We start from the raw sequence: 23977 nt of genomic DNA, 5'->3' as shown, positions 1-23977 counted from the left end.
CCCACCCCGCCCTTTGTATGCTTTTCCCGATTTGCTGCTTTGGTGATTGAGGTTTACACAGGGACAGTCATCCCCGCTTTGAAACTCAGTTCTGGACAGGCACAGGCCCAGGCACCGCCCTGGGCAGCCCCTTCTCATGGGCTTGCTAGTCCTTGTTTTAACAGTAAGACCACACTCCGGCTTAACTAGAGCTTTTTCGGATGGAAACTAGCTTCTCTCTGCCCCTTGGAAAGAAAATTAGAATTTTTATTCTGTGTCTAATTTATTTCCTCCAGAAGTTGGGGTGACAGGCTAGGGCAGTGTTTCTCTGGGAGTGGGGGTGCAGAGACCACCGGCGTCAGTCGCGGCTGGAGAGGGGCTTGTTCGAGCCCCCACCTGAATCCGGGTGTCTGGGGGTAACCCAGGAATCAGCATCTTGACACCTTCTGCTGGTGCTTCCACGAACTCCGAGTCCGGGAACCGTACGTCTGTGGAGCGAATGACATTTCCCGGTACTGTGCACTCCTGCGGTGCAGCCACCAGCCATGGTGACACCTGTCTCAGGGACACAGTGCCTTGTCAGGTGTAAATGGAACACAGTCTGAGAAGAGCCAGAAGAGAATTCAGAGCCCACTCTCCATATGCTTTTTCTAGGGAAAAAAAAAAATGAATAGCGCGGCGTTAATAGCCCGTATCGAGCAAACATTTCGTTTTACTATGGAACAGCGACTCCTGTGTTTAAGCCAGGTGTCAAGATGCACTTAGATAAGATTGGCCTATCTATGTTCCTAAACAGAGTTGTCACTAAGCTTGGCCTACGTAACCTGTGCTTCTGAACTTCGTGATAATAACAGAACACGATCTGGACAAACTATAATTTCCTGCCTACCTCTTTGGAATTCTGGGGAATTGTCGCACTCCTAGGAAAGATTTTCTCTTCTTCCCAGCAATTCTATTCACTTGTCCCACCGAGGAGATGCCTGCAGGTAATGCTGGCGTAGTGAGCGGTCCCAAGAGGCACAGGAAACCCAGCACTGAGTGTCCATCACGTCATCACAAATAAACAGAGTGTAAGACAGTCCCACGGAGCTTCGGCATGCGCCAGCTAACTCCCAGGAACCCCGAGAGGCAGGTACTATCATTACGGTCACCATTTTACAGACGGGGAAACTGAGGTAGAAAGGTTCGGTCCTTGGCCAAAGTCCCTACCTAGTAAGGAGCCCGCCGGGGTTCAAGCTCGCGCGGTCTGTGTTATTAACCACGCACCACCCGCCTGTGGGGACGCGTCACCGAGGTACCTTAGCTGCTAATGCCACAGGAACTTCCAACCAAGCAAAATGCAAAATGACAAGAAAACGTCAAGCTGCCACCTGACACGCTTGTTTACTTAGTCTTTGGGGCTGTTTTGTGACAGAATTTTGCAGGCTCCTGGACGCCTCGCCTCTGTCGGAAGTGTGCCCACGGCTTCTCACTCATCAGTATTTCTGTTTAGACCCAGTGAATCCTCCTTGCTAGTGTTCAGTCTCAAAATAAAGGCCGCTCTGTCCCACTGGGCCAGAAGGCAGGGCACACTCGGGGTTCCGATTCCTTTAATGAAACACACTCATGTTTTTCCTCCAAGTTGTGCTAACGTTTAAAGGAAACATATGTCCCAGTGATCCGTGGGGCAGCAGAGCCTTCCAAGCAGGCAGGGCCTGAGACAGGAAAGAATTTTCTGGACAGAGGACCATACCTCCATGGCCTCGGCCGAGTGGTCTTCTTGAGGGGCAAGCCCGGTTCTGTCAGGCCCGTGGCTGCTGCAGGCTTCCCCCAGGCCCTTCGTTATCAGCTCTGAGTGGAAGGCCTTGGGGGCGGCTTACAGAGGCCTCAAGGGGTCTTGGCAGGGCTGAGGGGGATGCTGAGGCTTTTCCCACCAAGAAGTCGTTCTCTGAAGTGACTCACTGGCTTTGGGCGTCTAAGGAATGGCTCCACGGGGGTTGGGACAAGGACTGGTTCCTATTTCAACCTTATTCCCCCTCCAGGGTCAGCAGTCCAGGGTGCCATTCTCAGAGAGGCCCAAACATCCCACAGCTGCTGCCACAGGAACTTCTCTGCTCCCACCAGAGTGGGCAATGCCGCCCCCAGCCCGGTGGAAAAATAAGAACATTCTTGCAGGAGGCGTCCTACCTCCAGGGAACGTTTTTTGAGGCACACACCTGTGAGGCCTAAGGTGCAGCTGCTGGGCGCGTCAACCCCCGAGTGCCGTGGCCTCCGAGGGCAGCCAGCTGACACATATTTTAAGATGCAGTGACAATAACCGGAAGGTCCAAGCCACACTGCGCACGGTCGGTGTTTTTTATGGCTAGTGAGGGATTTCTTTTAAGGCCTACGTTGTAAACAGTTTAGTACACCATTTGAGTCGTCTGGTAGAGAAAACCGCATATTACGAATGCCTTGTTTGGTACTTCATTCTCCTTACCCCACGAAACAAATGTTGAATGAACATGAAGAGACGCCACATCATTTGCCAGCCTGCAATGCCTCAGTCCTACTGTGCCTAAGACCCCGAGGGTCCCTGGAGGCCCTGGTTCTTGTAAAGATGCACCATTTCGTTCAACTGTGAGTGGTACTGAGCTGGGTCCTGGCCTCGCTCTCGGCAGCCTGGGTGCATTGGCCACGCCCTATGAGCTGACGTTGGAGCACCTTTTTTTTTCTTAATTTGTGAACTTTAATATTTGTTTTTTAAAAGCTTTATTGGGATATAATTCACATCCCATACCAATTCACTCATTTAACACTCAATAATCTTTAGGATATTTACAGAGTTGTGTAGCCATCACCACGAGCTAGCTTTAGAATATCCTTGCCACCCTAAAAAGAAACTGCGCCCACTAACAGTCACTCTCCATTAGCCCCAGGCAATGGGGCTACCTTCGGCCAATCTACCTTCTGTCTCTATGGATTTACGAACTGTGGACATTTCACATAAATAGAATCGGACAAGGTGTGGTCTTTTGCGTCTGGCTTCTTAGGCTAGTGTGTTCAAGGTGGCAGTTCTTCATTCCTTTTTATGACTGAGTAGCATTCCATCGCATGAATATAGCACATTTCATTCATCCATTTCAGTTAATGAAGAAAAGCTGTTCGAGTGAAGATGGTTCTTGGCTTTCTTTTCCAATTCCCCATCAGAAAGGCAGGCGTCCTTGAAGAAACCCGGATAGACAGCGAGACCTCAGGCCGCCTTGTCCCACCCTCCCCAGTGGGTAGGATCTGATTCTTCGGTGCCCCCCCAGGCAAGTCCTCCAGGTTTATTTTGGGCTGGGCTGAGAGCTGATTCAGGGCAAATTTTCAAGTAGTAATTTCTCGAACCCAAGCACTGTCAAGGGTCTGAAGGAGTAGAAATGCCAAGTGTTGCTCTGGGGGGCTTGAGGGCCTTGGCCCAACTTCAACCCCCTCCCAACCGAAGCCACCCTAGATCAACACACGGTGTTTGCTGTGCAAGCTGAACTCTGAGGCAAGTCCCAGCCCTGAGGCCTCAGCCGAGCTGACCTTTTGCCTTGGCCGAGGGAAGCTTCCAGCTTCCTCCTCGGGTCTCAGCTCTGCTCACTGACCCCCAGAGCCCGGTGGCCAGAATCCCTCAGATGCGGAGAGGTGGGTGGGAGAGACAGCAGGTGATCTGCACTCACGTTGTCCTCACTAAGTAATCAGCCAGTTGGAATTCTAACAACCACACTACTTCGTGTTTGCCGTTAAATATCCAGGGAAATACGGTTTAGCAGCCGTTTTCCACTTAATCTTCTAGCACCTCAGGCCTTCAGAGACCTCCCGGGTGGGTTCTCAGCTCTGGCCTCTGCCCCTCGCTCAGTCTGCATCTGGCCCTTGACCGTGTGGGAAGGGCTCCAGGTGCTGCCCCACCCCCCGCCCCAGCTTCCCTCGCGCCTTTCCCTGCTCAGTTCAAATTCCATCCCAGGGCTAGATGACATCTCCTCTCCCTCATGCTGGCAGTTTGGTCCCCTTTCTCCGCTCTACTTTCCACGGTGAGTCCGCCTCCAGGCGAGGCCTCCATCCTCTGGCTGGGTATCTGCTCCAGCCCTGAGCCCCACCATTCAACGCTGGGGACACCAACAGGACTCAGACACTGCCCCTGCTTCTCTCACGAGGAGAGGCAGACGTGGACGTGGCTGCTTTCTAAAAGCAGCACCAAGTCTGTGCCCGAGGGGCGTCCCACGTGCTTTGGTGTTGCAGGTGGCGGCGGGGGTTGCATTTGAGTTCATCTCGAAGGATGTTTCGAAGACACCAGAGCGGTCCCCACAGAGGGGACAGCCCAGGCAGACACACGCAGCGTCTCCCACACACTCTAGGCAGTCCTGGGGTGGGGACGCCCGGTGGGGAGGGTGGGAGGGACAGAGGAAGGTAGGTGGGGCCGGACCACAAGGGGCTTTTTGCTCCCTGCCAAGCGCTGGGCAGTAGAGAAGCCAGGGAGGAGTTTTTAACAGGGAATAAACCGCGTCAACGTGCTGCCTACGAGGCTGACTGGTGGACAGAGGTGCAGGGCTGCGACTGGAAAACTCGAGGCGGAGAGAAGAGGTCGGAAGCAGTCGCCACAGACTCTGCCAGGCGGATGACTGCCCCGACACGCCTGGCTGGAGGAAGGAGGGGCAGAGAGACCTTTAGGAGGCAAAAGAAACAGAGCTTGGTGACCAGCTGACGTGGAGTTCAGGGAGCAGGGACAGTAGGGGAACGAACACCCTAGACCGACCTTGAGTTTCAGACTTGGGTAGTCGAAGCCCTGGCCGAGAGGACTAGTTGGGAAGATGGGGACGTGGGGAGAGAGGCCCTGTTCCCACGCTATGCCCTGGGCCCACAGATAGAGGGGAGGGGCATCTGATCCCCTTCCTCTGGTCCCCAGCCTCCCCCACCCCCTAATCCTGGAGAAGCTGTGAGCGTCGTCTCTTGGGAAGATGAAGCGGCTTCTAAGGAAGATTCTAGGGTGCGACAGGACATACAGGGGCGATTAAGCATTTCTCCCGTGCTTCTTAGGGCGTCAGCCTTCTTCCCACAGGTGGAGGCACTGTCCTTCGAAACCTCTGAGTGAGTCTAACTCTCGGGGGTATCTGGGGACTGGTCCCCATCTGCTTTGAGAAGGTCGCATCGTTCTGACACTGCCATCTTTTCCTGTGCCATCCCCACTTCAGCCACTAGATGGAACCAGACTCCAGCGGTTGGGGGAGGAGGGGCGGCTGAAGGGGAGGGGGAGGTTAAGGCTGCCCCTGAAGGACCTGCCTCTTGAGGGGTGTCCACTTCACCTAATCCTGATTTAATTTAACTCTTCTAGGATGCATTCCTATTTGGGATGTATTATTCTTGTAAATGGATTTTTTTTTATATCTACATCTATGAAGAATATATTCCTGAATACACAGAATTCTCATAAATGTATTTTTCTTATTGCCCCAGCCTCTGCTCTCTGCTACTTAGTCTTCAGAAAAAAAACAGCGAGAACTGAGGCGGAGACCGATTATACATTAAGATATAAAAACATGAGCATCGGTCCAGTTAGATCGAATGGGTGGTTCGGCCCATTGATGTATCTGCAGAGCAGCCAGCTCCCGGGCGAGGACAGAGAGGGGTGGCTGGCTGCAGGCAGCACATCCATGTGCCCCACGCCACGGGCACCCTTGCACCTGCAGCCATCACTTCCTCTCTGCTGCACCAGCCCCAGGATGGCTCTGCTTGCAGGGAGGGCTGGCGGGACAGCACGACCTGGCAGCAGTCAGCGGTACCTGGAGACCCAAAGGAAGGGCAAACTGGAACCCTGGGCGTGGAAGGGAACTCCATATCCAGCACCTGAGCCCGACGGTGGGGGGAGAGAGACCAGCGCGATGCAAGAAGGGGCCCAAGTCCGCAGAGGAGGCGACAATGTCAGGGAGGCTGAACACGAAGGCTGACTGTGTGTGGGGCCCGGGCCTGGCCTACGCGGGTCCTGGAGTCCAGCCCATCCTGGGCTTCCCCTGAGCCAGGCTCTGGGGGGATCAAGGGCAAATGAGCCTCTGGCCTCAGAAACCACAGTCCTCTTAGAGGCTTCTGATAAACAGGAGGATAAAATGTACTTTCGTCCCATGCTTTGCATTTTTCGAACCCAGGAATTGAGGTGAGAAGGAGCCATGGGGCCAGTAGCCTGGCATTTAGGGGACACTCCTGGTCCCTGGGTTCAGACACAGCCTCAGGGCCCCACCAGCCCAGCCCTAAGATGGACTTCCTCACCCACACGTGGTGGCCTGGTGGTATCAAGTATTTGACACTGAACCAAAAAAGGGACTAAATTGCAGAAACGGGAGCTGCAGCCCACCCAGGTGCCACCGACGGAGACTTCCCACCCAGATGTCACCGACGGAATCTTCCCACCCAGATGTCACCGACAGAGTCTTCCCACCCAGATGCCACCGACGGAGTCTTCCCACCGAGATGCCACCGACGGAGTCTTCCACCCAGGTGCCACCGACGGAGTCTTCCCACCCAGACGCCAGCTCATCGGGAGCTGCAGCCCACCCAGGTGCCACCGACGGAGACTTCCCACCCAGATGTCACCGACGGAATCTTCCCACCCAGATGTCACCGACAGAGTCTTCCCACCCAGATGCCACCGACGGAGTCTTCCCACCGAGATGCCACCGACGGAGTCTTCCACCCAGATGCCACCGACGGAGTCTTCCCACCCAGATGCCAGCTCAGGGCCCGCTTCCTGCCCCCACCCATCAACCTGTCCGAGCCGCGCCCTTCCAGCCCAGAGCCCACTCAGCGGCCTTGCGCCCTTTATTCAAAGAGACCCTGAATCCACTTTCTCCAAAAACTTGCCCTAGCTGGGAGGAAGAACGCCAGTCCCCGCTCCAGCGGAACCCAGCCGGCACGGCCCCAAGTCCCCACACAGCCGCTCGCCCCTGTTCATGCTTTTATTCTGCAGCCGGCAGTCCAGTGTGCACCACGCTGTCCTGGGGAAACCTCGGGCAGGGCTGGGGTGAGAGGTGTTTAGTGGAACAAGTGCTTTGGATGAGAATGGAGGCCAGTAACGCAGCTCCCAGGCCGACTGCTGTGACCTTCAGAAGCCCTTGCTTTCCAGAGATGCCTTATCCAGGTGGGAGCCTGTGCAGCCTGGCTGTGGTCCCTGGTGGCAGCTGCCTCCTTGCGTCTGAAGTCAATGCCCCTGCCAGCTGCTTCCCCTCCCTCCTAACCCCCTCCCGCATCTGGGCAGAGGCCTGCCACCTCATGGTCACAGACCTGCTCTCAGGGGCTGATCCTTGGAAAGGAGCTGTTTAAAGTAACTCCCTAATTGCCTCCTAAAATGTGAACAGCCAAATAAATCAAATCCCGCCATTTGCTTTTATGGGGAGGCAGCGGGAACTGGAGGCATCCCTGGTTAACCGATAAAGTGTGAGAGGAGAGGCCTTGGAGGCCTGGTGCGCAGGCCACTGTCTGAAGGCCGACTGACCTCCTCGGCCCCTCACACCTGTCCTGAGGTCACTGCCCACTACCCTCTGGGAAGAGCCGACTCCGGGCCTGTGGCCTAAAAATAAGGAGCTGGTCAGTCAAAGGAAATTGAGCAGATCCCAGGCTGATCCTCACAGGCCTCTCAAAAGGGCCTGAGGCTCAGGCCATGACTTGTGACTCCAAGGAGTACGCCCAAAGGTCCGTGCTGCAGGCGACAGATCCGGGCAGAAGAGCACATGCAGGCGGGTGAGAGGCAGGGCCCTGGGGAGGGACAGGTCACCTCTGCGGAGAGGAAGGGCATGTGAGGTGGGGAGAAGGGAAAGGAACACCCTGTTACTTACAACCCCTCGGCAGCCCGAGCAGGAAAGAGAACCAGGCAGGCAAGCTAGCTCCAGGCTGCCACCCCTTGGGCCAGCCTGGTGGACCTCGCCACCCGGTGGTGTGTGTCAGCACGCGTTCACGCGAGTGTTCTGTGGAGGAGGGATCGGAGTAGGAGGTGTGGGGAGGGGGACAGGGGCAGCTGGGGGTGTGGGTAGCTGGGCCACACGGCAGAAATAAAACACGAGTTCAGAAGAGACCAAGCTGTGTTCGGGAAGAGGCCTGGCAGGTGTCCTGAGACCAGACGAGCTTCTAAAAGTGGATGCTCTTCAAGTCCGCGGAGCAGCGGTACCTGCCGTCCGGGCGCCTGGCGCACAGCAGGCTGGGCAGGCAGGGACAGCTGTGGTGCTGGCGTTTTCTGAAGAAAGGGATCTGGGGAGAGAGGAGGAGAAGGGTGACACCTTTGCCAAGGAGCCTCTGGTGCTCCCAGCCCTGGCCAGTGTCCCACAGCCCGCACCCCAGCACAATAACGGCTATTACAGAGGAGGAAACTGAGGCCCAGCGTGGCTAAGCAACATGCCGAGAGCACACAGCGAATCTGTGGAGGAGCCAGGATTTGAATGCGGGCGATCTGGCTCTCGAGACTATGTGATCAGCCACAACACCGTGCTGTCCGCCACCAACCTTAAAACCCCGCAGGCCCCAAAACTGCCTGCTCCTTGCTGACCCAGCCCACGCACGCACACGCACACACGCACGCACACACATTCCTTGACTGAATATCACTAGTAACTAATCCCTTATGCGCTCAGTACCATGCGGGGTGCCGGGGGAGCAGCTGGACAGGACAGATGCTCTGCCCAATGACTCACACCAGGGGAGTCTGAACCACTGGGGTTACCTCACAGGAGCTTGAATAGGGGCAGTTAGGAGCATAGATAGTGTCAGGCTGCCTGGGTTGCCCAGTGGTGTGACGATTGGCAAGTTATTTAGCGTCTCTGGGCCTCAGCGTTATCATCTGTATAATGGGTTCATAATAACGCCTTTGGAAAAAAACAAAACAAAACAAAACAGTACTTCCAGTCCCGGCCCCGTCCAGTTGGCTGTGTGCAGTACCTTGTGGCTGCCAGGGTGACACTCCTGTCCTGCCCGCCCCAGCGGGGTGCACATCCGCACACCGCGCAGCCACAGGCTGACGGCACAGCAGGTGCCTGTCCCACACTGGACATCCCGCTCACAGGCCTGCGGGGGGACATGAAGGGGCCATTAGTGCCACCCAAGAGAAACCAGAACCGAAAAGTAATCCAAAAACCCCTGGGTGGGGGCTGAGAGCAGCACCCCCCACCTCCAGCCTCACAGGATACCTTGGGCCTTGCGTTATTGGCCCTGTTCCCCTCACAGTGGAGGCTCACGGCTCAGGGGGCATCAGAGGACAATCCAGCCCCCTCCGAGCTCCTTGAGGCCCCTCGGTCGGTCGGTTGGAAGGCTGCCTTCCTCTCCTGACAAGTCTGGACATCAGGAGACACAGCTTTTCTGGCGCCAGTAGATGCTCAGTGGATGCTGTGGGTTGGAAGGCTGCCTTCCTCTCCTGACAAGTCTGGCGCCAGTAGATGCTCAGTGGATGCTGTAGGGGAGGGGCCCCGACGGCCTGAGTCCCCAGGTGGCCAGTGCCGAGTTTCCTTGGACCAGGATTCTCCCCACGGCCCCAGCAGCACCAGGCGTTGGTGACTCCCCTCCCCACGTGGCCCCACACGCACCCTCGCCGGAAGCCCAGCCTCATCTGAGGTGCCGGCACCCAGCAAACAGGTGTGTCCCGTCTCTACAGCTTCTCTGGGTACCTGACTGATCCCCAGATAGGGACGGACCCCTCTGAGTTGGGCTCCCAAAAAGGGCTGATGGCCCTGCCTGGTTTCTGGAAGGGGCCATTCGTAAAGAAGGCCACACAAGCCCACTTCAGACAAAATCCCAAATAGGGGAAACAGACCTCTCTGAACTGCTCCAGACTCAGCTGGGGCCCGGATGGAAAAGCTCCCCACCGGTCCACTTCCGGAGAAGCTTTTCAGCTTTCCAGGGCTGAAGTTCAGGGCTGGGTTTTAGTCATGGGCCATGGAGCCCCCTCTGCTATCTGCCTGGGGGGTGGAGGGAACTGGAAGCTTCCAACTGGCTTGGCCCCAGGAGGAAAGTGGAGAATGCAGGGCTGCTTGTCACGCAGAGAAGCCGCAGGTGGCAGTCACCTGGCCATGCCGGTCTCCGGCCCATGGAGGGCACACCTCACACACCAGCCTGAAAGCCCAGGGTCAGGGCCAAGTGGACCCCTCTGAGTCTCCTCCCACAAAGGCCAGGCATCACTGTCCACTCTGGAAGGGGGCCCACCCAGGCCTGAATTTGGGACGGTGACAGTCCAGGGAGCTGGGAGTGTGGAGATGGTGGGACCAGGCCTCTTCCTGGACTCAGAGGCGGCAGCAGACGGAGACTGGAGCCTGGCCGGGAGGCCCCCACTTGCCCTCGGCGCCGAGTTCTAACCACCGGTCAGCGGTCAGCGTGTCGCGTGGGTCAGGCATTTCCTCCCACCCTCGCTTTCTCCCTCTGTGCTTTTCCAAGAGTCAGCGGGAAGGGTTTACGAGGAAGACGTTTGCCCACCTCCTTCAGACCTGCCACCTAGTCAGATGCCTGAGCTCACATGGCGAGGTGACCAGGCATCGTGGTCGCCCCCCAGCCCCCACGCCTCCCGGCGGGGCCACCTCGCTGCTCTCCTCTGTCCCACCCTCCCGGGTCTTCAAGCCACAGAGGAAGAGGACAGCCCTCGGGGTTTATCTTCATTGGGTATAATTCTGCCCAAACAATTTTATTTATGCTCTGGGTCTCAAAAGCATTGACGTGCCTTCAACATTTCTTCTTTGAAACTCAGTCTCTGTCCTTTAAAAGGGAGAAGAAAGGCGTTTTCCTTTCTGTGAACATTGCAACTAATCTGATTCCAGGAATCGTTGGCATTTCTCTACGTTTTCATTCTCTAGTGAAAGAGTTGGAGGAGGTCGAAGTGAAGATCCCTCTCTCCCACCCACCTCTTTTCTTCCCCCTAGGGTCTTTCATCTAGAAAGCTCTCAGGTAAACTATTACTCTCTGTGGTAATGAGAATGGTTTGAAGGTGGCTCCAGAGAAAGCCAGACCGAGAGAGAGCCATAACCTGAGCGTCGGGGACACCGAAGTGTGCAGAGCTCGTGTGTCAGAACCTCTGCTGTGAGTCTGGACCTCTGCTTGTCACCCGACACTTGCTTTTGGGTGCACTCAGCCAAATGGTCGTGTCGCCCGTATTCCTAACAGCACTGGGCACGGAGTGAAAACACATAAACGGTAAGGGAAACAAAGAGCTTCAGGACAGCCTTTCTTCAGAGCACAGAGAGCAGAGCTTAAGCGTATCCAACAGACACTAATAAGGTCTTTCATGAAGCCGAAGAGCTGTAAATTAAACTTGATGCATGGACCAGACTATAGAGGAAAACCCAAATTTATACAAAAGATAAATTAGAAGATGCTAATCCATTTTATAATGGGATTCTTTATTACGCAATAGGAATCTTCATTTCACAAAAGGTCTAAACTTCACATTTTTCAACGCCCTTCGAATGCATCAAAAGCAAGATGTGATTTATACACGGCTTCTCACTTCCCATTGAGTGGAGTGAGGTCTCTTGTGAAATCTTGTGAAATGCCTCTGAAGTGCGGTCTGATGGCTGACCCCCGCTTCCCTTCAGTCCCTGGCTCCCTCCCATGCAGACCCTGAGGTCTTCCCGAAACCCAGGGCGTGGGGACCTGGTAGACAACTCACCCCCGTGATCACCGCACCATCGGACACGGTCACCAGGAGGAGGACGATGGAGACTTGCATGGCCCCCCTCATGGTCACTTGAAAGCCAAACTCCATCCGCTCCGCTGCCTCTCGCCTTGTCCTGCAGCCTCGTGCCTGCCGGCTAGGAAGGCCGGGCTCTCCGGCCCCTCCCTCTCCCCGGGCTTATACGGTCTGATCCAGGCCGCCTGTGGACTCTTGTCTCCTCTCTTCCCTTCCCCGTCACCAGTGTTATTCAGATGATCTCAGACACGAAGATGAGACCTGAATCCCTAACGACATCAAATCACCACCAAAACCAATAAAACCAAACTCGTCGGTGGGGGGGGGTGCGGCTTTGACAGTTGCTCTAACTCTCCCAAGGACACGCTGATCCTGGCGATTACATACATCGCATCCACCCTTTCATCCTCTCTGCCTCTGGGGCATCCTCAGTCTGCTTGGAGCAGGGGCAGGACTTTGGTAATGAATTAAGGGATTTACAACGTAGCTGGTTATCCTCCCCCCACACCCCCCCCACCCCCACACTAAACCACATAATGTGCAGGACCATCGTTCCCAAGCCAACAGGAATGACCTGGGCAGTTACAGTCAGCTCAGCATGGAGTGGGCAGCTGAGAGGACATGGCCGTGTCCCTGGTCCTCTGGAAGGCTGAAGTGTCGACGGGAGACATGAGGCAGAAAACAAGGCCAGGCGGGTGTTCCTGAGACGCACACATAAGGACTTGCTCTCCAGCAGGCTCAGGACAAAGACCAAGCACCGCTTGGTACAGGAACCGAAGGGCAGAAGACGAGCCCGCCACGGCCCCTGCAGAGACGCGTGCTTGGGCTGGGGTGCAGCCGGAAAGTCCCCGGAGCCATGCTGCTGCCTTCCTGTTTCGGGGTGAACACGAGAATGGGTGAACAGACACCATGGGCTCAGATGCCAGTCTGGTGGGAGGTTGACGCTGGACGTGGGCCCTCCTGCTGGGAGGGGAGACCCTGGTCCCCACCCTCCCAGGACCCTGGGTCAGACCTGACTTCTCTCCGCAGCGACAAAGGCCAGGCTACTAGGTGCTGCACACACAGATAAACACATAAACATTTCTACAGTCAAAGCTTCGGGAAACACTTATTACTCAAGGTCAGCCAGCTTTTTCACTGCAGGACTTCTCAGGGCCTTTCATATACTAATAAGCATTTGAAACACCAAGTAGGGAAACACGTTTGTAGTATCTCCCAAACAGGGTCATCTACGAAATGCTTTTTTCTTGGCGTCTCTCAGGGGAAGAGGGTTCCCACATAGAAACGTCGATTCAAGAGTGCAGAGAGAGCCGACTGGAGCAGATGCAGACACTGTGACTTATGACCCCAGGTGGCATTCGTTTCATGACCCTGAGGACAGTGTTGATGTCTCTCAGCCTCAGATTCCTCGTCTATAACGTGGAGGAAATAGCAGCCCTGCATCGTCAGGTTTTGTGAATACTCTCCCGTTTACTTATTTACTCACTGACTGTATATTTATTTATGACTGCTATATCAGAGGCACCATTCTTGGTCCTAGAAATCGAGCAGTGAGCAAAACAAAGCCCCTGCCTTCATGTAACTTTGATTCTAGTCACAAGGACAGACAATAGGTAAACAAATTGATTCGTGATAAAATGGCTAGGTGTGCCGAGTGCTATTAAAAAAGAAGGCAGCGAAGACTGACAACAGAGTGTGACAGGCCAGTTATTTTAGATGGAGTGAGGGTCTCTCTGAAAAGACACTGGTAAAGGCCTAAAAAAGTGGAGGAGTGAGCTGGGCAGAGCCGGGGGAAGAACCCTGTGGAGGTGCAAAGGCCCTGGGGAGGTGCAGTTCCAGGAGCTGCAGGGAGTCTGGCGGGCGGGGCGGCGGGGAGAGGGGGGAGGGGATGTGGTGAGGGCGGGAGCCGGGGGCCATGCCCTGCCAGCCTTACGGGACATGGTGGGGGCCTGACTGCAGTGATGGGAAGCCTTGGAGGGTTCGGGGCAGGACAGGGGCAGGATATGATTCACACTTTGAAAGCGTCTCTCTGGCCACATGGGGAGAAAAGTGAGATGATGCGTGTGAAGTGCTTGGTACAGCGGCTGGCACGTAGCAGCATTTGCTAACTATTGGCATTTTTTATCAAAAACAAAAACAAAAAACAAAAAAAAAGCTGAGCCTGTCTGCCTTAATATAAAATTCTCCTGCAAAGCGAGAATCAAAATAATAAGCCTGTGCAGCCCACCTGAACACTGTGGCAGAGCCAGGCACACAGCGGGGGAACCAAAGGACCACTCCCACCTGTCAGGAACTTAGGTGACCGAGGGAGGGTGCTCAGAGGAGCTCACAGAAGCAGCCCTGTGGGTGCCCTGCACAGACAGCCCCACCTCACCCAGGGCGCCTTCCAAGAGGCAATGGTAGCTGATGGCCGATTGTCCGGCTGGCACCCCCGCTCCCCTCCACCTCCCGTTCTCACCCCTCCCTTGTCAGCATCTCCCCACAACACGCAACACACAAAACGAATTCTCTCACACGACGGCGTGAATCATGGGTACAAGAAATACTGTTGCAAACAGAACCAATAACACCGATTGAAAGCGTTTTCTTAAACACCGGTGTTTGAGGACATGCCAGTTTAATTAGAAGAAGGCGAGGGATAGATGGTGGCTTGGTGACAATCCCAGAAGAGATTTTGGAGAGATTTAGGGCTTCTTTACCCAATAACTCAATTAAGGGGGCATTAGCCAAGTGTCTTCCACACGTCAGGCCCGGAGCTCATGGCTGGTGGGTCCTAAGCCTCCCTAGCACTCAGAGCCCTCCTGTTCCTGCGTGCGGGCGCGTTTCAGTGCCATTCTTGACACGATTGGGCCAAAGCAGCATTACTCGTTGGCTGACAGATGTGGTGCAGAAATGGAAAGTGGGGTTGAGAGGAAGGCCCTGGACTAAGCAGGCACCAGAGACAAAGAAAGGAGGTCAGAGGTGAAGTGAGTGGTGAAAAGTGGGGAAAAAATGGTGACGAGTGCTAAGGACAAAACGGCTTCCCCGGAGGGGGAACAAGGCGAAGGGCCTGACCCTGCTCCTCTGCGGTAGTTTATGCCAAAGCCACCCTTTTCCAAGAGTGTGCGTGCGCATGCATGCGCATGTGCGTGAATGTGCGTGTCCTGCGTGCGTGTGGGTGTGCGTGTGTGTGGGTGTGTGCGCGTGCACGCACATGTGCATGCATGTGCGTGTCTTGCGTGCATATGGGTGTGTGTGTATGTGTGTGGGTGGGTGTGCACGTGTGCGTGTGTGTGTGTGCGTGCATGTGCATGTGGGTGTGCATGTATGTGTGTGGGTGTGTGCACGTGTACGTGTGTGTGTGCATGCATGTACGTGTGGGTGTGCATGTGTGCATGCATGTGCGTGCCCTGCGTGCGTGTGGGTGTGCGTGTGTGTGGGTGTGTGCGCGTGCACGCACATGTGCATGCATGTGCGTGTCCTGCGTGCATGTGGGTGTGCGTGTATGTGTGTGGGTGTGTGTGCACGTGTGCGTGTGTGGATGTGCATGCATGTGCATGTGGGTGTGCGTGTGTGCATGCATGTGTGTGTCCTGCGTGTGTGTGTGCACGTGCACACGCGTGCGTGCATGTGCATGTGTGCGTGCATATGTGTGTGTGTGTCATGAGCAAGGGCCACCCTCATAGGCACAGGGCAAACCCCGGGATGGAGGCCCAGGTCTGGGTCGGCCCTGACCGTGTGTAGTCCCTCGAGATCATTCACCCTCATCTGTAGAATAAGTTAGACTCCGAGAGGGTCTGACTCCCATTCCAGCTCTGCCATGAGGCCGCTGTTCTGTGAACTAGAAAAAGGGGGTGCCTGTTCAGGGTCCTCCCTGCTCCTTCCTGCCTGAGTGTGACAAAACGTAACCACTTTATTAGTGCTTCCTTCTGAGGATAAAACAGGAGTTGACTCTGACTCATTTAAGGAAGATCTGAAGCAAGAAAGAAACGATCAGACAATGGAAACTCGAGCATCCAGACCAGGGGTCCCTAACCTGGGGTCACAGCCCCCAAGGAGTCACGCACGGAACTCAGAAGATCTGTGAACTTAGGTAGAAAAAACGATTGCATCTTCATTCTCACTAACTTTGAACTGAATTTTAACATGTTCTTCTCTTCAACTGTAGGCCACAAACACAGAAGTATTAATAGTACCTGTGTCTTTGTCACCAGGAGAAATTGCAAATGTTTTACTATCATACCACTGTTACTGCAAATAGTTCAAAGCATTTCTGCTCGTCATGATGAAATCATGGTCACCATCAGGCCTACAGCTAGACTGAGTTACTTGATGTATTAATAAAAAAGTATGTATGTTACTATGTCACAAATTTGTTTTTAATATAAATTTTGATGACTATATTTCAACATCATTTATCTCCTTTGTAATCATCCATATTTTATTTTATGCATTTAAAAACATTTTTCTGACCGGGAGTTGTGGGCTGCAAAGGGGTGCCTGGTACAAAAACAGCTAAAAACTCCTGAAGCAGAGTGAGGAGTCTTAGAGAAAAGTCTCAGTTTAGTGAGGGGTAGGGTCGTAAGTTCGGGCTAGCTGAAAGAGAGCACCTTAAACTGGACACATTTAAGAAAAAAAAAACGGTCAGAAAGAAGAAGACAGAAAAGCAGGAAGGGGCAGAGGAGGAGGAAGGGGAGCAGCCAACTAGAACAGGAAGAGAGTGGAGTCTCTGGGGCAGACGGACAACAGGACTAGGAGAGCAGGGCCACACCCCACTGAGGGTCACGGGAAGAGCTGGCTCCTCATCCCGACCCAGGCAGGCTCCATCCTGGGTCTCCGAGTTTCCCTAACCCACACACAGCACACGCCCGCTCTGCCACGTCTTCAGACCCTTGGGGTTTAAAAAAAAACAAAGACCACAGGTTCCCATCAGTCTTTAAAACTCGAGTCTCCACTCAAGTTACTTCGATCCCTACTGTCTAACTGGGTTTCCAAGGATCGCAAAACCTCTTGACTCTGCGAGTAAGTTGAAGAGGTCATTAAAGAGAAGACACCTTGCAATAGCATCAGAGAGGATCAGGTACCTAAAAATAAACACCCCAGCAGCCTGGACCGGGTAACCCGCAGTTATCCCGACACCACACCAGGGGGTTTACCTTCTCTGAGTCGCCCTTGTCCTTCTAAATACCGACTACCAGCTGTCATTGTCAGTCCCCGTCTCACACTTTGGCAGATTTTGGCCCAGGTGACTACTCTTCCTTTACATTCTTCTCTCTCGCTTCGCCTGCCATCATCTTCTCTAGGTCCTTTCCCTTTGTCCGTCTCCTCCTGAGTTTCCTCCGCGCCTCCCCATCCCCTAAACGGGACTGTTGCCCAGGGTTACACACTCGATACTGTCCCGTCTCTCCACACGCACCCGAAGGAACTTCGCGGCCACCTAAACGCTTAATGATCCCAGATCTGTGTCCCAACCCCAGGCTCCTGGCCCCCTATAGCCAACAGCCCCTTAGATGTCGCACGCTGACCCCACTGGCAGCTCACATCCTCACACTCCTCTCCTGCAGCACGCCTTTTTTCACCCTCATCCCTAAATCCCCTCAGGGTTCTTATTTGTGAATAACAGAACCCAATCTGTGCAGCCCAAGCAAAAAGGGAGTTGAAGAAAGACTATTAAGTAGCTCACTGAATGGTTGGAGTCTTGAGAAACAGGATGTTGCTGAGAACAACACCCAGAGCCACACCACGAATTGCCTAAGGAGAGAAGTTCCTCCCCGAGTCTGATCTGCTGGCGACGTCCGGCCCCACGTGGAGCCTCTTTCTCCGCGTTGTTTCATTGCTGCTGAAGGCTCACGTGGCCTGAGCCCGCATGTCACACCCGCGCCCTTCTGCAAGGGACCGAGAAGTAACCGACTCACGCTGCGTCCAGGGAAGACGCTCAGAGCCGTTGCACGGCCGCGAAGCATGGTCGCCCGTCCTTCCTCCGGCGTCTCTGGCACCCAGCTCGGTGAGCGGTGCCACGGCACGCTCGGTAGCCCGGCCTGGGAGTCTCCTCCATTCCTGCATCTCCCTGCTTCCATCAGTCATTTCATCCTGTCACGGGGACGCCCCTCCCCCCGGAACTCAGACCCACCCTCCTTTCTGTCTTCACCACCTCTGTCTATGAACTGACATCTTCCTGCCTGGAGGATTGACAGGATAATTTCCTGTGCCATCTGCCCCACCAACCCTCAGGTCCAAAAGTCCTGAGAGCTCATCGGTTGACCACCTTCCTCCACAGACAGCCCACGAGTCGTCCTCTTGCCACCACCTTGTCACCCGTCAGCTTCCAGACCCTCAAGCTCTAGGTGGCAGAGTCACAGAATCCACACTGTCCCCCTGCCTTACCGCAGAGATTGGGCAAGCTGTTGTAGGCAGGTCTAAATGGCAACCAAGCATGTGAGGGAGAGGTGGAGGGGCTTCTTAGCCTGAAAAAGCAGACGTGGTGGCAACCTGCCGCTGTTAGGACCCTCCGTTGATCAGTCTATGTGCGTTATCTCATTTAATTCTTACAGCAGTCCCGAGGAAATAGCATTCCTCCATTTCTCAGCGGAGGTCAAACAGATGGTCAGTGACAGGGCTAGAACCTGACCCCAAACCTGACTTTAAATGCCTGCTCCTAACCACCATGCTACACTGCCCCACACACGAGAAAGGATAGAAGGAAGGTGGAGCGAGCTTGCCCTGTGTTGCTTCAGAAGGCAAAGGTCAGATTAGATGTGGAAATTACAGGGAAAAAGATTTTAGCCCGAGACAAGAAGGGCTATGCCAGTAGAGAAGGGAATGGTTCACCATAGAGGCAGGGAGCTTCTCATTGCTCTGTGTGTTCGAAGAGGCCCTATGGCTTACCGATCTGGCAGGGAGGCCATCGAGGTGATTCCTGCCTTTGGTAGCTTTTAAGATCTTAAGAGACTGAATATACAAACAGACAATGGCCAGACCAGACATAAAAATAGAACTCTGGCCCATAACCAGCCCAGGAAGCCAGCCTACCAGAAGTCAGACTTGTAGGAAGTCAGACCATCCTCTCTAGCCGAACAGTAACACCTATAAACAATCAGCCCCCATGGCCGGACTCAGTTAGTAACTGCCCTCATTGTGCCCTGCTCCCAACCTGGGACCAACTAGAGGAAGCCAAACATGCTCCTCTAACCAATCACACAGATGCCCCCTTCTAGTTAGGCTGCCCACAGCCCTTCCAGGCCCACAGCCTCCGGTCAGGGCCCCCTGAAGACTTCCTGTCTCCCGCTGTAGAGCTTGCTCACTCCTCTGCCCTCCCGTGAGTCACTACCAAGATGCAGGTGATGACGGCTGACTCCCTTGCTGTAGCAAACTCGGAATAAATTTTTTTTTAAATTTGGTCTTTATTTCCATAATCATTTCAAATACTAGGAGTCAAGTGAATGAGTGTGTGTGTGTGTGTGTGTGTGCACGCGCGCGTGAGAGAGAGAGAGAGAGAGAATATATGTCTGTGCGTTTAAGCCTGTGTCGGATCTTGTATATCCACATGCATATGTATAAACCTCCTGTGTTATTCTTGCTCGTGGAGCTCTTGGCTCCTGGCCCAGTTCACTGACTTTCCGGACCTAGGATAAGTCCTTTGTAGCAGGCGCCACTGGGGCCATCACGTGCCCTGGGCCCATCTCTAATTTCAGGGGTAGCTGTGGTACAAAGTTCCATGTGAGCTCAGATTTACCTGTGCTGATGGGATCTAGCTGCAGAAGACCGTTTTTTCCCCCACTTGAGGTCCCAAGGCCTTCTCTGCACTGCAGGAACTCGGCCTGCAAGCACAGGGAGTTAATCGCCACCCCTACCCCAGGGCCGATCAACCAAGGGGATGGGAGGCCCTGGAAGAATCCAGCCCCCAAAGAGAGAACACATTCTTTACTGGCATTCCCTCCTTCCCCGCCTCCCTCTCCCCACTCCTCCCTCCGTTTGATGGATTCACCTCCCAGAGAAACCACCAGCAACCACGTCTTTGCCTCAGGCTCTGCTCTCTGGGGAACCAAGCCAAGATGTCACTCAGCATCTTGAGACTTTGCCTTCCTCCTCTACAATAAGAGGTTTTCTGAGGCTGCCTCAGGGACGTGTTGGGAGGAAGGGGAACCTCCCATGGCTAGGGAAGCCCAGCAAAGGGCTCCCCATCCTGTCTCATAGAGCAGCTCCACCTTCAGCTCATGCTTTGACTTGTTGGAGGACCACTGAGCGACTGGTCTTGAATGTTCTGTCCAACACATGGAGACAGTTCCAGAAAGGAGAGCCCAGTCCCCCAGGCTCTCCTGCTGAGGTGGAGCCCCTCACTGGAGGCGGTATTACTGGGGTCTCCTCTCCAAGGACACACTCAGAGCCCTTTCTAGTCATGAAGTCACAGCAAAAAGGAGCATGGGGTTACTACGTGCGCTTGGTTGGATATTTCTAATACATTTCTGAACATTCCTGTCTGGGATGGATTTCTTCTTCCCATAAGAGGATCCCTCAGGCACCAGAAATCTCTCTCATTCATTAACTTAGTGGTTCTCCTCTAGGGAGGCCAGCAATGTCTTTGATGTGACAGGGGCCATAAACAACCCTGGTGCTGCCTTGCTAATGGCCGAAGGGGAGACAGTCAGCCTCCTTGAGCTCTAATTCCCCCCAGCTGAGCAGGAAGGTGCCCCAGAACTGGGGGGCAAAGAGGCCCACTCAAGATAGGATAATGCACAGAGGGTTTTTTCACGAAGGTTTGGGCATGGCGTAGGGCAAACACAAGGGCTAAGGCAGGACCCCGGGGCTCGCAACAACAGAGTGGGGCAGTGTCCACCCTGCGGGCCGGAAGGCAAAGGGGAGGACAGTTACCTGGACCAAAAGAAGAGAGTCTTGTAGGGAAGGTTTCTTGAGAGGATCTGTGACCCTTTGGCCAAGGGACAGCCAAGCCAGGTGACCTCACTGGGAACATTCCAGAGGAATAAATGCCGAGTTTCACTTCCCTCCTTTCCTCCAGTCTTCTGAAAGCTCCCTACTAGCCAAGCTCACCTGAAGTCCAGCCAGCACAGGAGCCCACTGATGCCAATCCCAGAGGTCAGTCTCCAGGACAGAGAGTGGGGTGAGGAAGGAGGGGCGTGGATTTGAGGAGCAAATGGATGCCCCGAGCAAAGAACAGATTTGGAGAAGTACAGCAGAGTGCCAGAGCAGCTCCTTCTCTGCTGCTTCTTGCTGTGTGGCCTTGGGCAAGTTACTTAACCTCTCTGACCCTCAGAGAGAGGCTGGAGCTGAGTACTCAGGAGTCGACATCAGTGGAAAGGTAGATACCTTGGTGTGGCTGCCATTTCCTAGAGCCTGTGTGGCAGGGGCTGAGGGACTGGGGGGCCTGGGGAAGGCTGAGGGAGGGGCCCGGGAGGGAGGCTGGGCGGGAGCACCAGAGAGTCTGCAGCACCCTCCTCTGGGCTCCTCTGGCACTTTGTCTTCAACTTCTCTCACAAGGTTTTGTCGTCACTGTTTCTACATGCCCCCATGAAAGTATGAGCGCCTTCGTCCCCCAGCCACCTAGGCTGACAGTGCTCAGTCCTTGTTGACTGAATCGACAACACTGAGGAGCCTGCTCTCTGGGAGCTGGGGGGCTGGTTAGCGGCTCCTGCAGAGCATAGAAGGCAGCCAGGGCTGGAGGCAGGACCTCAGGCTGAGGGGCGGCCGCAAGACCAGTCCACTTGATAGACTCTTATCAGGGATTACCATGTGAAGGCACGGTGCTCAAGACCAGAGGCTCAGTCCCTGAGCTTGAGAGACAGCCACCTGGACAAGTGTGACAGTTCTCCCACAATAGAGCTGTCCGCATGGCCTCTCTGAGCATAGACTGTCCTTGGTGGGTGGAGTGTTAAGCAGGTTGGGAGGTGGGGGCAGTTGAAAAGCATCCTGGGAATGAGCACACCCTGATTTGAGTGGGGAGGGGATGTGGGCTGGATGAATCCAGTTCAGTGTTTAAAGCAAAAATTTAATGCAATGAGGAGTGAGTGACCAGATTGTGTCCGCAAGCAGGCGGGAGCTGGTGGAGGCCCAAACTTGTACTTTTAATCAAGTCCAAGGTGATGGGGGCCCCCGAGGGGTTTCGAGCAGGAGAACAGCATAGTGGGCTGTGCTTTGGAGTGGACTACTGCCAGGGACGTTTAGTACGCAGCGTCTGGATGGTCATTATAATAATAACGACTGTGATAAGGCTTCTTCAAGTGCAGCTTTTATACTTGCCGACAGCAGCAAGGCCGTAGCCCACCAAACTGTGGAGCAAAGCCCAGGTCCCCAGTGAGAGCGAATCACTCAGTAGCTAAACCTCAGAAAGCTTGCCCAGCCCCGTCCGTCTCTCGGAAGCACAGCCAATTCGTCTTCCCATACTAGGAGCCTGTCCACCTGGAAAAGCTAATGTGAGTGCAGGCCTGACCCAGCCCTCCCACACCCTCTGTGCTCTGCTATTACAAACCCAAAAGATTTACTGGGGGACTGTGGTCTGAGTGGCCGCAAGGAAGAAAATAGTTATTTGCCGGTCCCTGTAAAAGAGCAGGATGAGCTATGGAAACGCTTAGGGGGAAAAAAACTCAGGATGGTCTGAACAACGGTGTCGATGGAGCATCAGCAGACAGCGGTGGGGGCCGCCTGCCCGCAAGGCCGGTCAGGACTCGGAGCCAGGGGCTCACCAACAGGAAGGGGTATTTTTTCCGCCCGGTGTTGACAGAACAAGGCAATAAATGGAAGCTCCTGTGGGAACACTGACAGCCGAAGCTTCATATTGCATGATAAATCTGCACGGGCCAATTTCCCACTAAAATATGTCAGCCGCATCCTCCTAGAGACCCTCGGGAGCCCCCAGCCCAGCTCAGGAGCTAAATCACCCTCGTGTTCTCATTAAAGAATCATCTTTCCGTTTCTGAAGCTGCAGAGAGTGCTTGGGTGACGATTGTTTTAATAGTATTCTTTAATTCGTGCACTTTTATGCATTTGAAATATTTCATTAAAATAAATAAAAGCAATTAAATTAAAAACAGATAATAATTTTGGTGGCAGATTGGGGACCTTCTCCAGCACAGGGACATTTACACTTCCCTCTTTTTTTCCCCCCCACATAGACTTTAATTATTAAACATGCCTTTTCGGGTTTGGAGCAGCACACCTGGATTCTTTAAGGTGGCGGGGGCGGGGGGGCGGTCTTGGGTAGCAGGGTGGCCGAGTGTCACATGACCCAAGGACATGAGCCAGCTATGTGGCACCAGGGACAGAGCTCTGCCCTTTGCCTGCCCTCAGGAGGAAGGGCCCCCTCAGTCCCCATTTTGAGCTCCCCTCTCAAAGGTGGGGAGAATCTCCGGCTAGATCAGAAACAGGCAAGAGAGGAGGCTGCTTGTGGCGATGGGAGCAGAGACACACCTGCTCTTAAATCAGAAAATGGTAGGAGCAGAAAAAGACTCCTTGGCTCTCGTTGGCACAGCTTCCTCCATCGACTTGAGGGGACTTGAGGGCCTCTAAGTATTTTGTCCAGTAGGAACCTGGCATACAGCCCCTGCCTATGATTATAAACTAATTCGAGGAAGCGAAGGGCTTCATTCCACAGGCCAGTGATGACCGGTCGTCACGGCTGCTGAGAGACACACGTCGAGACTGAGCCAGAAGCCATCTCCGGGTTCCCAGGGAGAGGGAGCCAGTGCCGGTCGGGGGTGTCTGCCACGAGTATACGGTGGGAACATGCTGATACTGGGGCCACCTCTTTTCTGACCAGGGCACTCTGCTCAGAAAGAGCCCATTTATACAGGAAAATATCAATGAGATAAACACCACGGGCTCAAGGTCAAGGGCGTCTGAACTCCCAGTGAGAGGCCCAGTGGCGTTTTTGCCTCTGCCACAGAAATGAATCCTAGCAATGCCTTCAGCCCCTCACCAGATCACCCGGCCTTCCTTGAAGAGCTACGGATTATTGACGATATGGGAACAGGGTCATGACTCATCGACGCTCTCCCCATCCCCGGGGCTTCGTGGAATAAACTTTTTTTTTTAATCCTGGCAAAGAGGCCAGGGCTGAGCCCTGGAGACCCTGTCCCCTGGGATGCCAGGGCTTGCTAGGGAGGTCACCCTGCCCTGGCCATCCTGGGCAGAGGCTATGCGACACGCACACAGGCCAAGATGATTCTTATCGACTCTCAGGATTTCCCCCAAACAATGAAATACTCTTCATTTTTCCCGTTAATGTTTACCCTCTCACAGTGGTTCTTTTTTCAGCTCTGAGCAAAATAAGACCTAGCACCTTCAGGCCTTAAGGTCTCGAGGTCGGTGTCCCCGCCATGCCCACGCCAACGTCACTTTGAGAACTGCTTCCCAAAGGCCAAGAGCTGACTCCCTACAGGA

At 54.3% G+C, this 23977-nt stretch overlaps 1 protein-coding gene across 1 annotated transcript; it reads right to left on the bottom strand.

Moving 5' to 3' along the window:
* Nucleotides 1–8073: 8073 nt before the first annotated feature.
* Nucleotides 8074–11659, bottom strand: PROK1 (prokineticin 1). Its single transcript, XM_006919622.1, has 3 exons — nt 11588–11659; nt 8878–9003; nt 8074–8193 (listed from the first exon to the last, which is right to left on the bottom strand). Exons 1-3 carry the CDS (start codon nt 11657–11659, stop codon nt 8074–8076), a joined length of 318 nt encoding a protein of 105 aa, XP_006919684.1.
* Nucleotides 11660–23977: the final 12318 nt, after the last annotated feature.

The sequence above is a fragment of the Pteropus alecto genome, unplaced genomic scaffold, assembly GCF_000325575.1.
Source record: "Pteropus alecto unplaced genomic scaffold, ASM32557v1 scaffold106, whole genome shotgun sequence".
In the NCBI taxonomy this organism is placed as follows: Eukaryota; Metazoa; Chordata; class Mammalia; order Chiroptera; family Pteropodidae; genus Pteropus; species Pteropus alecto.
This window is presented reverse-complemented; position numbering and strand designations above follow the sequence as displayed.

Excerpts from the sequence above, each read along its gene's own strand:
- PROK1 (XM_006919622.1), bottom strand. The coding sequence starts at position 11,659 with ATGAGGGGGGCCATGCAAGTCTCCATCGTCCTCCTCCTGGTGACCGTG. Across the intron at positions 9,004-11,587 it reads ATGGTGCGGTGATCACGGGG|GCCTGTGAGCGGGATGTCCA; the intron begins GTGAGTTGTCTA and ends GTCCCCCCGCAG. Across the intron at positions 8,194-8,877 it reads GTCACCCTGGCAGCCACAAG|ATCCCTTTCTTCAGAAAACG; the intron begins GTACTGCACACA and ends CTCTCTCCCCAG.